Source organism: Eptesicus fuscus, chromosome 20 (assembly GCF_027574615.1).
Source record: "Eptesicus fuscus isolate TK198812 chromosome 20, DD_ASM_mEF_20220401, whole genome shotgun sequence".
Lineage (NCBI taxonomy): Eukaryota > Metazoa > Chordata > Mammalia > Chiroptera > Vespertilionidae > Eptesicus > Eptesicus fuscus.
Window position 1 is genome coordinate 9,569,625 of NC_072492.1, and position 13,810 is coordinate 9,583,434.

Consider the following 13,810-nt stretch of genomic DNA (forward strand, 5'->3'; position numbering starts at 1 on the left):
GCTTAATTTCACTTTTAAAAGATTAGTGTTAAAAATAAAAAGACAAACCACATAAAGGGTTCTTTATGAGAGAGTAATTACCAAAAAATCCATCTAACATTTCATAAAATATTGAAGCTTTGGTGATTTTATAAAGCTATACATTGCTATATATTTTACTTTTTAACAGCTTAATAGGGCTCTGCTGTGAGTGATGAAGAATAGCACCTTCAGTTTTTTTCCCCTCCCCCTGGGCATCCTGGTTTCCAGTGGTAATCGCATCTCCTTTCTGTAACCTAATCCACACACCTGTTTATTCTCTGCTCAGTATTCAGATGGATGCCGTTCTCACCATCCTCTGTGCCATGGTCTCTGGCTCCTCCATTCTTAGTGACTAGATTTCACCATCAAGCAGGTCTCATAGGAAGGACCCCAGCTGTCCCTGACGTCTCCTGCACCGTCTGTCTGTCACCTTGAGCACTTGAATGACCACTTGGCTGCCGTACACTCTTGGGTCATGCGTCCTTTCCCCTGAACTTGTGACGTGACTCCTCTGTCTATTGTGTTAAACCGGGTTTTCCTTTACCACTCCACGTTCCCCCTTTTTTGGAATCAATATGGCAGTTTTCAAAGAACACACATGAGTTTTTGCCTCTTCCCTGGCTGCACTGGGAGAATTATTCCTGGGAAGGCCCACGCAGCTCTGCTGCTTAGACGTGGCCAGGGCATTTTGGAGTATTAACCACGCATCTTTGTTTTCCGTTGTAGAGATCATCGATGACCTTGCCAACCTGGTGGAGAACACCGACGAGAGGCTCCGCACCGAGACCCGGCGTGTGACTCTGGTGGACAGGAAGTCAGCGTCCTGTGGTGAGCGAGGGGGTAGTCAGGGGGCCGCCTCGCCCGCGTGCGGGCGCCTCTGCTTGGGTTTTCCCACGTTTGTCTAGTTACTGCAGGTTTGGCTGCGCTTCTAACACGGCAGCCCCATCCGATGAGGCACACACTGCTAGCAGATAACCCAGGTCTCGTTCAACTGAAGTGAGTTGTCACGAGTTCAGGGGAAGTAAAATGTATTAATGTTTTAAAATTTAAAAGAAGGAACCTTTCTGTGTGCTTATAGAGAAGAATTGCTTGGGAAGCTGTGTGACAGTGTGCGGATTGGAGATGATGGAGCTCTGGGTTTGCAAGGCAGCCTCGTTCACTGCTGTGCCTTGTTTTAATGGAATCAAAGCTTAGTTGTTGAAGGGAGAACTCCTGAGCAGATACAGCCCAGCTTCTGAAGCTCAAGTGAGTTCAAATCCTGCATTTGGTGGTGTTATCTTTGGCAATCATTTCACTTCTTAATACCTTGTAAGTAAAATGGGGGTTCACATGCCAAGATGAGGGTCCCTCGGAGTGATTTCAAGGCTGATTCCCAGCCCCCACTCCCAGAGGTTCTGATTGAGTAGGCGCAGGTCAGAGTTCAAGAGTGTTCGCTATGTAACAGGAATGCCAAGCAGTTCTGATGCAGGTACTTGCTGTTCTGTGAGGTTCCGATGCAGATTTCACGCGGTTTACGTTACACGCGGCCTGCGTCCCGTGCCTTGTCAGACCGAGGCCGGTGCTGATCCGCGGTGGGGGCAGTGGGAGCAATCACAGTGATGTCGCCGGTGCTCCATCCCACAAAGGTGCACCAAGTTTATCGAGCTGATGCTCTTATTGTAAATAGAAATACAGCATGACAAACAACTATTGATTCGAGGACATGCTTAGCCTAACTTGTAGCCCTTTCAACACGAAAAATATAACGGATCCCTCTGATCTACCTCGTTTTAGAGCAGAGACCTCTGTGCAAGGGTCACCTGCGGCTCCACCTTGAGAAGCATGGCCGTCCACCCCTGTGTTACTTGCTGGTTAAGCAGAAGTCTAGCACAGGCCGAGGCAGGACCAGGCAGCTAGCGACTCCAGAACCTCAGAAGAAGGGAAACTGAGGGGCTGACCTGCTTCCCTTTTATCACCTGTCCTGCTCCCCCCACCCTCAGTTCTCATCCATCAGACACCAACCCACTCTGTGCTTCTGTTCCTGAGGCATGAGTTCCTTTCCTCCTGCAAGAAGCCCAGCCTCCTCCACTGTGCCTCCCCAGCCTTCTCACATAACTTCTCTGCACATGACCCTGGAACTTGGGAGGCAGAGAGATGTGGGTTCACTCCCACCTGCCTCTCTTAATCTCTTCAATTTCTGTATAAACTTAATCCTGCTGAGCCTTGGTTTCCTCAGCTATAAAAAAGTGGAAGATCTGATTATCAGAATTAAACTGTATAGAATCTGGAACGTGTGTAACGCTGCCCATCTTCCCCGAATTTCCCTGTTTATGTAGAGAGGCCCGAGAGCACAGTGGGTAGCAGGCTCCAGAGCCGGAATGTGCACCCAGCTTTGCCGCTCACCAGCTGGATGGCCTGGGGGAAGCTCATGCTCACCTTTGCCTTGGGCTTCTCATCTTTGCAATGGGAATGAGAGGGTTGTTGTAAGAAACGAATGAATTAATATAGATAAAGATACAAGTTATAGCTCATACTGAGAGAGAGGATACAGATACAGATATCTAGATATACTAGAGGCCCAATGCACGAAAATCATGCAAGAGAAGGCCTTCCTTCCCCCGGCTGCCAGCACCAGCTTCCCTCTGGCACCCAGGACCCGGGCTTCCCTCACAGCCCTGGCTTCGTCCGGAAGGACGTCCAGAAGGATGTCCAGTCTAATTAGCATACTATGCTTTTATTATTGTAGATAGCACTTAGAGCAGTGTTTGGCACATAGTAAGCAACGAGCAAGTATGAGGCATTATCATTATGTCTGAAGGAGGAAGACTCTTCCCAGTTGAGGGATAACTTTCCCAAGGTCTTTTTTATCTGATGAGAAATCATGTTGCTATTATTTTGGAATGAACATATTCATAGACAAATCGATAAGTTTTGTATTTGTATTTGCAATGTAGTGGCCTCAGTATACACCATTCATAGAGTCACAATGAAGAACGTTACTTCTACTGTTGCCACCTTTTAAATTTATGGTATTACCTAGTGTTAGTTTTTATACCCAGAAATTTCCATAAAACCTTCTGAGCTGAACTTCATTTTTTTAAATAGAAGAAACTTAGAGACTCCTAGAATTACTGATATGCATGTTTATGTTTTTAAAACTTGGTATCTTAAAATATGTTAACTGTAAATTTATCTTATGTCTCATTTGCATTTAGTAATTCGTTATCTAGTGGTTATCTGGTAGGTATATGTTGTATTTAACATATATTATCTATAACAGAATTACATGTAGTGACTCAGAAGGGAGATGCAACAGGACAGCAATGTCAGGTACTGAAAGAAGAAATTTCTTTATTCTTCCAATAGAAATACTTTAGAGATTTGCTTCTCTTATCCCTTCAATTTTTTCCTAATATTTACTTAGCAGCTCCATTAATGTTGTAGATCAACACTGAATAACTATCCTTCTACCATTTCTGGTGCCTGATACCTCTAAAGGAAAACGTACTGCACTCATATTTTTAAAGGAAACGTGTAATTATGTATGTGCTTGTTGACACGCAGTGCGAGTTTTCCCACAATCCTGCAGGTTCAGCATGTGGCCTCCGGAGCTCTAGGGTGGGGGGTCAGACTTGTATTTATGACACCCAGCAATTAACTTCTGAGACTTCCATTGGTCAATATTAAGCCTTTGAACACTAGGCATGTTGTGGGATTTGTTGAGTAGGTCTAGCAGCCCTTGGCAAAATTAGCCAGACCTTTTATTTAAAAATTTTGTTTTATTGTGGTAAAATGTACATACCGTAAAATTTACCATTGCAGCTATTTTCAGTGCTAAGCACATTGACATGGTTGTGCCAACATCACCAGCATCATCTCCAGAACTTTACACCATCCCAAACTGGAACTCTATCCTCATTAAACACTTCCCATGGCCCCTGTCAATTACCATCCTACTCTCTGTCTCTATTCTAAGACCCTCTGTAAGTGAAATAACACAGTATTTATCCTTTGAATCTGGCTTATTTCACTGAGCATAATGTCTTCAATATTCCTCTACTTTGTAGCACGTGTCAGAATCTCCTTCCCCTTTTTCTAAAGCTGAATAATGTTCCATTGAATGTATATACTACATTTTGTTTGTCCTTTTCTTTGTCAGTGGACTCTGACTATTGTGAATAATGCCACTGGGAACATGAGTGCACTAGTATTGGGTCAAGCCTGTATTCTGTGCGTATACCCACAAGTGGAGTTGCTGCATCAGATGGTGTTTCATTTTTCTGAGGAACCACCATAAGCTGACCTGTTGTGTTGCTTCCAGTCTCTAAACTCTCAGGTACTGTCTAGGGCAGTGGTCGGCTAACCATGGCTTGCGAGACACATGCGGCTCTTTGGCCCCTTGAGTGTGGCTCTTCCACAAAATACCACATGCGGGTGCGCACGTACAGTGCGATTGAAACTTCGTGGCCCATGCGCAGAAGTCGGTTTTCGGCTCTCAAAAGAAATTTCAATTTGGCTCTGTTGACTAATGAGTTTGCCGACCACTGGCCTTATTTTCTTATCTGATAGAGCCCTTTTGCAGGCAGGAGTCAGGGACTTCCACAGCCCGAGAGGGGCAGGCAAGCAGAGTAAAAGTGAAGTCCCCCGGCTTACTCCAAACTGGAAATGTAATAGGAGATGATGATGATGATGATGATGATGATGATGATGATTGGGCCCCGAAGAGCTACACGCTAGGATAGAAATGTACCAGAAGGAAACTTGCCTTTGAGAACTGTAGAGAAGGCAGCCTTGGCACTGAACACAATAGAAAAAAAACACAAAGGAAAAACCTACATTGCCTGATAGGTGTGGCCCAAAAGGCCCTCCTCTGGTTTGCACCTTGGGTATCCATACTCAGCATGGCCAGGAAACCTCATACCCTGAGTTTGGTTTGAGACGGACTCACCTGTAATAGCTCCAGGTACTTGGCAAAAACAATGAAATGCCTCTTTGGAGAAAGGCATATTTATACTCAGTCGCTAGGATTCAACCAAAAAAAAAATTTCCAGGGCAATGACCAGCACATAGTCAAAGATACCTAGGATACATGGAACAGAATAACACGGGCCAGGACCAGCAACAGACCACAGAAACCAGTCCGCACAGACTTGCAGTGCTCGATCATCAGACACGATTATAACATCAATTGTGCTTACCATATTTAAAGAAAGAAATGACAACCTTGAAAGGATCTTCAGAGAAGAGGATACTATAAAGAGTGACATAGAACATTTGAAAAGGGACCAAGTAGAACGTCTAGAAATAAAAAATAACTGAAATTAAAAACACACTGGACATGTTTCATACCAGCTGAAGAGGGCAGCAACCAGAGAGATCAGAAAAGAATGAACCATAGCCCCTTTCCTTAGTGCTGGCATTCACAAGAGGAGAGCCAGATGCCATGGAAGTTCAATGATGGTCTTAATAAGAAAGGCGTTTGGGGGCGGGGGCTTGGTCCAGGAGACTCAGGACAGAGCAGGGAGTTAATCACCTGCTTTTCCCAAATGCAAGCCCAGATGAACCGTTTCACATGTAAACACGTTCATATACATACATGATACTGCAAGCAAGAGAGATCTTAACAATTTGGGAGGTGGGGATCACGCAGCTCCCTCCTGTGTAACTCGCTGGCTGTTCACAGGGCACGCTATTCCTGTTTAACGGAGAGCAGCCGGCACATCGCTTTACTTAAGGGCCTGCGAAAATAGGTTGCGAACCGTGAAATCTTTTGTTTCCCTGCCCGCAGCGTATCTTCCTTGCTGATCGGATACATCAGTCATAGATGCTTTTGCAGTGAGGAAATTTCTAGTTATACGTACAGGCTGGATTGCAAGGGGCCACACAGAAGGGCCTGGTGACGAATTTGTTTGTTCAGTTGTTAACAAAGGACTCAAGCACCTCTTTGTGACCCTCTCGCTCGGAGCCCAGGCTTTAACATTTTCCCCGAGATCTTTGCATGTTGTTTTTTTCCTCCCTTTTCTTACCCACCCCTACCTCAATGATAGCATCAAGTAGAAAACAAGATTGTCTTTTTCCAGCTTCTAAATGTAAATTAGACTGATATTTTCCATTGGTACCTATGTGTATTTTCAGGTCGCTTACTTGTAGTGAGAACATCTGTGTAAAAGCAGGATCTTTGTAATTGCAGTTTAAATATTCAGTGTGCCTCGTTCTCATTAGAATTCAAAATAGAGCCCCGTCTGCGTCTGAGGGACAGGCAATTGTGAGGGGCCAGACGACGAGTCCTGAATGACTCAGGCTGAGGGACAGCGCTGCCTCCCAGCACACTGACTATTACGTAATGTTGTCTAAGCACGTCGATTGTGATTTTAGCAAGGTTTCAGCGATGTGGTTAGAAATCAGCCCGGCTTCCATTTGCATAAACACTTTCTCATCCTGGGACCACGCGTTTGCCTTCAGCGCCTGGGCGTGTGGTGTCTTAGGGAGCGGTGAAGATGGGCCCGGGAGGCTGTGGGCCTGCAGCCGGAGGGACAGACCCGGCCACGGTTTGGGCTCTGCCACCTACAACTCGGGGTGAGCCGTTGGCCCTCAGTCTCAGCTCCCTCCTCTGTAACATTTGGGCAACAATGTCTAGTACCCGTGGGCATTCTGCAGACTCCCGAGAACAAGTTGGTGGCATAGTGACTGGCTCTAGAGAGCCCTTACTAAAAGCCGGCTGTGTTAAAAGTGGAAGTTGAGTCGGTTGCCTGGAGCCGCCTCAGGAGGTAAGACTCAGAGGCTCCGTCTGAAGCAGCGTACCAGGGCCTTTACGGAGAACGGTGACACCTCGAGTAAGCTATACCAGGATGTTCTGGAGCTGGGAGGCTAGCAATGACTAGAAGCAGAGTTGATTAAAAAGCAACTGAGACTGGAATTTGGAATTTTGTGGCCGAAGCCCATTCCCCATCAAGGAATTAGTGAGAGCCCCCCGGGCGCATGCGGGTGGGGGTGGGGGGTGCAGTGCTGCCTGGTTTGTATCTCACTGAACACACTTTCTCTTAGGTTAGCTCCTGGGAGCCCAGTACAACATGGGTCGGAAACTGAGCTCTCAGCAGTCTGGTGTGTTTAACTGACCTTAGAGACAGTTTAATCTTTCAAGGGATTATTTTTAAAACCCTTCCCCAAACATAAACAGTTCATCCGAAGGAAAAGAATAACCATGCAGTCCCTTTTATTCATCTTACTGTTTACCCAGAATATCCTTCTTGGCTATTGTTTCCTGCCTTTTCTTCTTTCTTCTGTCCTCCTTTGTTGAGATAATCTAGTTAAGCCCCTCAGCTCCCTTTTCTTCCCATGCTTGCGTGTCTGTGTTTCCTCGTGTCCTCGCTCATTCAGTCTCTATGGAGAAGTGCCCAGTCCTCTGCCAATGCCTGTGTCCTCCCAGCCATACTGTCCTCCAGCACCGCGCTCCCTCGCCCATTCACACATCCTTCCTCCTTCCTCCGTGCCAACACAGTCACTGGGCGCCATCCAAGTGTCCAGCATTGGGTGAGGTACCGGAGCTGACAGGTACACGGGGCACAGTCCCTGCCCTCGGGGAACTTAGAGCAAATGGGAGGGACACTGGCAAAGCATTAGTATGGGGCGCAGGAGAAAAGGGGTCTACGTCAGCCGAGGGGTCCAGAGGTTTCCGAGCGGACAGAACACTGGGCAGAGGTCTGAGGACTGAAGAGAAGCTGCTTTTGGCAAAGGGCAAAACCGAAAGAAGCAGGGTCTGCAGTCCCGCCTAAAAGAGGGATGGAGGGACACACGAGGATGGAGGGAGAGAGGGGAGACAGAGGGTCCGGGAAGTGCTGTGTAGAGGTCAGAGCCTGAAGCAGGTGGCGTTAACGTTGGTGACTCAGCTCCGTGGAGGCCAGGCTGGAGCTGGTGGCAGAAGTGCCAGTGCTTTCTGTATGTCTCTCTAGAACATTTGCAGTAAACCTGAATTACTTTTGTACTTAAAAAATAATTAAAATTTGAAGAAGATACTTCTACTCAACATTTTGGTACTTCCTGTATTTTGTAAGAGTACAATAATACTGTATTTTTAAACCCCTCTATTTTTTTTTAACATTTTATTATAAACCTATTTCCTTTTAGTTCCATTAGTGCTGTTCTATCAAGTGGCTGTACTATCATTGACTTAAATACTTGTTTGGGGGAGTTTAGATTATTTCCACATTTTTCTTTATAAATAATGTTGCATTGCATGCACAAAGCTTTTTCCCATATTTAGGAGGTTTTTCCTATCAGGATGTTTCCAGAGACTGGAATTGGCTGTCTTCTAAAAGTGGGGCCCCGATTAGAAGGTTGTTTGAGGTTCAGGGAAGTGACAGGAAGTGGAGGGCCAGGGGTCTGAGCAGCGTCCCTGAGGGGCCCCTGGGAGTGTGAGGTCGGGGTGCCGCATCCAGAGCCGCTGAGTGAGGCCAGCGCCTCGGAGTGTGTCTGCTCCCCTGCTGGAGGAGGGGTGCCGGCATGGCCAGGCCTGGCTGCCAGGGCGGGCAGAAGAGGAGTCTGGTCTCAGTGGGAAGCGACGCATGGTCTCCTGCCAGGACTCACATGAGGGGAGCTCCCTCAACATGGAAATGGGGGTAGATCTGAACCACCAGGGAACAAATACAAGTTGTCAGTTACAGATGGATTTCCCAAAGAGGGGGTGAGCAGTGGTAAGCCTTTTGATACACATTACCAAACTACTTTCCAATGACATATCAGAAACCACCCCCACCTAAACTTATTAGCCACAGGTTCTTGCTGAAATATAGTGCCTCTCCGTTCTCACTCTCCTTGAATGACGCCTGGTATTCGAGGTGGTTCTATTAGAAATGGCTCCTCCTCGAGTTCTGAGGCACAGCACTCCCCCGGGGTTTATCTACCCCTGCAGTGGCTTACTGCTTCCCTCCTTGGTCCTGCTCTTTGTTGAATGCCACGCCAGGCACTGAGGGTCAGACGTTGGAGAAGACCTGGTGCCTGGCACTCAGCCCAAGAGGAGGGCAGCAAGCTCAGGGCAGCGCGAGGAGGCTCTGCTAGTTGTGCGCAGGCGCTAGGGAAGCAACCTCCTGGGCCGCTCTGGCTGGTTGTGGAAAGTCAAACAGAAACATCATGAAGGCAGGGGAGAAAATAGCATCGCAGGTGGTAGGAAGCACAGGTTTGAAGGAGGCTCTAAGGCAGGCAACAGTACTCGGTTTCTCAAACAACAAATAGGACTGGCTGGCTGGGCTCACGGTGCCTGCTGGGAGGCGCAGAAAATGAAGCTGGACAGCGAGGACCAGGTCTGGGAGAGCCACTGGAGCTAATTCTGCCTTTGTCTCTCACCATGTTCTTTCCTCTCCTAGTGAGGGCAGGACCTGGGGCTCAGTCCTCGGCTCTTTTCCTCTTGACGCTTTTTCTCCAAGCTGCTTCATTGACTCTTGGATGACGTCATGAGCAACTACCAGTTCTGCATGTCAAGGTCTGTGTCTTCCTCTCCTTCCAGTCACTGTCTCTTGACTGTCCCCAGCATCCTCTCAATCCATCCATGCTCTTTGTAGACTCATTATCTCCATCCCAAAATAGGCTATCTCTTCCATGCTTCCAATTTTTTCAGGCTCAAACCTTCCTTTTTCGCTTCCAATGCTCTCAGAGGCCAGACAGGAAGCCTTCAGGAATGAAGTGGGCCACTGTGGTGATCTCCAGGGGCACACGAGAGCCTGCACAGCAGGTTCCTTCCGGTGGGGATGGAGCCTAGAATCGCCAGATCATCTGTTTGTTTACTTCTTTAGGAGAAGCCTGAACTCTGGATCTTTCAGTAAAATCTCCCAATATTTTAATGCTGACAATAAATTAACATTTTAAAAAAATCTGTGTGGGCCAAATAACAGATGTCACAGTGTACTACCTCTGGACCTCTTTCGTACACATCGATCTAGGTAGCCCCTAGGCCTGTTTGAGACTAACTCTGAAAATATGTGTCTTCCCTCTTCGTCACTCTCTGTTCTTACCACTCTGTTTCTGGCTCTCGTCACATTTATGCAGCCATTAAAAATCATAATGAAAAGTCTGTTTATTGGTACAGAGGAATGTGCATGATTGTAACCTTGATCATATTTACATAAACGGGCCCCCAGCTTATGAATGTGGTGTCTTAATGCAGCAGACATCTACCTGGCTATCAGGATTACAAAGATAAATAAGATGAATCCCTTCCTTAGGTGCTGTTACTTTTTAAACATGCCTTTTTCAATTGATTTAAACTGCCCCCTCCACCCCCAGACATATCTGCTATATTTTAGAAAAATCACTTTTCTCCATCATGAAGATAATAGGTACCAGGTAGTGAAACCATATAGCATAAAACTCTGAGGAGGCCTGCTTCTGAAATCCGAGAGTATTGTGGCACTCCAGTGAATATATTGGAGTTGCTCAATTTTCATTTCAGGAGCTAAAATGTACAACTCACAGACCTCTCCTCTCGGCGCCTTACATTCTCCCTCCCTCCTGGGCCCTGAAGTTGCTCATGAACTTCGTATAATGTGTACCTGTGAAGTGTTTGTAGCCAGATATCTTTTATATGCAACCACATCACTGTTGTCAGCCTTAATTTGGAGTTCTTACTGTGGAAAAGCTAGTTTTTCTGCTAATGGCATTTATTTAGGGAGCAGTAATAGGAACAGTAAGTTCAAATGTTGATGCCTCAGCTTAATCCAGGCAAAACAAAACTTTTGAGAGAAGCAGAAAATTGGAAAAGCTTTATTTAATGGAAGGTGATTGATAGGGGCTGACAGCCTCCCAGCCGTCACCGTGACCACCTCAGAGGCTCCACGCTCCTGTAATCTGTTATGAGGTATGACTTTTGCTATCATCAAGGGGGTCAGAAATGATCACAAAGTAGAATCATTTTTTGATTATTGTTTTTGCTTGGTGTGGTTTGGAAAGATAAGGTGTGATTTCCAAGAGTGGCTTATGTAGCTATGGAATAATAATTACACTGTATGGGCCTCGGTTGATGCTACTGCTGATGTACGTGTTTGTGCGTGTTTTCTGGTAATGTTTGTTCACCAGTGAATTCATCTGCTTTCACCCAGCCCCACGGGACCAGCAAGCACTGGTTGCATTTAGAAAGACTATCAGGAGGCCTGGGACAGAGTATGCTTTGTGTATGCAAAGTATACAGTACCTCTGCTATTTGTCTACTGCTTATGGGGGAAGAGCACCCCACCACTGCTCAAGATATTTTGCCAACCCAACCTAATCCTTCAGGGGTTCACCATTACACTCAAGTGCTTCTCATTCATATATTGATTTTATTGTGTACTAGAGGCCCGGTGCACGGAATTCGTGTATGGGGAGGGGATGTGTCCCTCAGCCCAGCCTGCACCCTCTCCAATCTGGGACCCTTTGAGGGATGTCTGACCGCCTGTTGGGCCTAAACAGGAGGTCAGACATCCCTCTCACAATCCAGGACTGCTGGCTCCCAACTACTCGCCTGCCTCTGCCTGATTGCCCCTAACCACTTCTGCCTGCCAGCCTGATCACCCCCTAATCACTCCCCTGCCAGCCTGATCGATGCCTAACTGCTCCCTGGCTGGCCCGATTGCCCTAACTGCCCTCCCCTGCCAGTCTGGTCCCCCCCCCCCCACTGCCCTCCCCTGCAGGCCTGGTCCCCCCCAACTGGGCTTCCCTGCAGCCTTCCCCCCCCCAACTGCCCACCCTGCAGGCCTGGTCCCCCCCAACTGCCCTCCCTGCAGGCCTCCCCCCTCCCAACTGTCCTCCCCTGCAGTCCTGGTCCCCCCCAACTGCCCTCCCCTGCTGACCTGGTCTCCCCCAACTGGCCTCCTCTGCCAGTCTGGTTACCCCTAACTGCCCTCCCTGCTTGCCTGATTGCCCACAACTGCCCTCCCCTGCAGGCCCGGTCCCCGCCCCCTTACTGCCCTCCCCTTCAGGCCTGGTCCCCCCCAACTGCCCTCCCTTGCAGGCCTGGTCTCCCCCAATTGCTCTCCCCTGCAGGCCTGGGTCCCCCCCCCCAACTGCCCTCCCTTGCTGGCCTGGTCTCCCCCAACTGCCCTCCTCTGCTGGCCTGGTCACCCCCAACTGCCCTCCTCTGCTGGCCTGGTCACCCCTAACTGCCCACAACTGCCCTCCCCTGCTGGCTATCTTGTGGCAGCCATCTTGTGTCCACATGGGGGCAGCCATCTTTGACCACATGGGGCAGCCATCTTGTGTCTTGGAGTGATGGTCAATTTGCATATTACTCTTTTATTAGCTAGGATTTGTAAATTCAAATGAACTGAAGGATTGGATTCTGTTCTGACTGCAGTTACCCAAGCTGATAAGCCTGGGAGGGAAGTCATGATGTCTTTTTATATATAAAATCAATAGCTTAGACTAGATGGCCTTTGAGATTCCATCCAACTCTCTCATCCTCCTTCCATACCCCTTTGAAGATAACTAGACACTCCTGCCACCCTGCACACACACACACACACACACACACACACACACACACACACCAGTAAATCAGATCTAGGTCAGACCTTTGTCAATCTCTTCCTTTCACAGAGTGGCCAGCACCAGGTAAGATACATGCAGAGATAAATCATACCTAAACAGACTTTTACCTTAAATGTTATGTATTGCTGTGTTGGTTGAAAAATGTTAAAGAAACACATATAATACACTTTTTCTCATCAGAACAAAACAAGAAAGATAGAAAGGGAAATGGTTCTAATGGAAGGTATGAGAAAGTCTGGTGGTATGTAACCACTTACATGGGAAAAGAAAGGAATGGGGTTCCTGAGAGGAAGTCTTCAGTCCGTGTTCAGAAGTACTTGGTGGATAGAGATTCCTTACGCTTTCCTCTCAAGTAGGCATTATAGCTCTGGGACTATTTTGAGTTACGTTGTTATTGTTTGTTTAGTTTGTTAGTTACATTTTTAAAAGTGATCTGGTGGGTGTTTTTTATCTTTTGAGAAAGTTCCCTAAAACTTAAGTTTTGGTAGAGATGTTCATGCCTCTCCCTCCTTAAAAATTGTAACTATAAAATAGGTTAAGTGGACATGTAGTTGGTTTAGGGTTATTAAACACGTAATTATCCACAAGTGGGTTATCTTCTTTGTCTTTTATCAAAACAAAAATGTAAAGGTCAGGTCACCTTCCTGACTTTCTAGTGCTTGCTGTCCTGTTTGATAGGTCCTCCGGCCCAGCCGGTGACTGTGTGTGCTGAGAACGAGACTGTTTTACTTTACTATTAGTTGTGATGCCCAGCATTGCCCAGGAGAAACAGGCACCATTGATGGAGTTGGATAATGTCAACCGTTGGCGCCAATTCCATGCCAACAGGAATCCCCAGTTTGTGGTGTGGGGAAGAAGGAAACTTGATTTATGCAGAACAGCTCAACTGTGATACAGCCAGGCTGTGAAAACCACGCATGTGAGGGGGCTGGACAGTGCCGGTCTGCTCCGTGCTGTGCTGCTCTGCTCCGCGCTGGATGGCTGCATTCTGTGCCAGTCTGCTCTGGGTCGGTTCCGGCCCGCTTTGCTCCGTGCTGGCCTGCTTAGCTCTGCTCTGGAAGACTTCTTCGATGTTTCAGCTCAGCCAGGGAACTGCATTCTTCAGTCTTCGGTGGAAAGGGCAGGTGTGCTCCTAGGGCCACGGGGGAGCTGGCTTATACAGACAGAAGTCCCTGCCCCTCGTCCCTAATTGGTCTGTCTTCATGCAAAGGAGGACTTCAAATTCTTGAGGTTTGATTGGTCCAGAAGGCACTTCCTGATTGGTCAGAATAGAGGCACTCTGGTTGTGTGGAGCTGT

At 47.5% G+C, this 13,810-nt stretch overlaps 1 protein-coding gene across 1 annotated transcript in view; it reads left to right on the forward strand.

Moving 5' to 3' along the window:
* STX8 (syntaxin 8) overlaps positions 1–13,810 on the forward strand; it is a 243,104-nt gene that overhangs the window by 143,443 nt on the left and 85,851 nt on the right. The window contains exon 7 of the mRNA XM_008153588.3: positions 748–849. Coding sequence (XP_008151810.3) covers positions 748–849 — 102 coding nt within the window. The remainder of the gene's footprint in view (positions 1–747; positions 850–13,810) is intronic.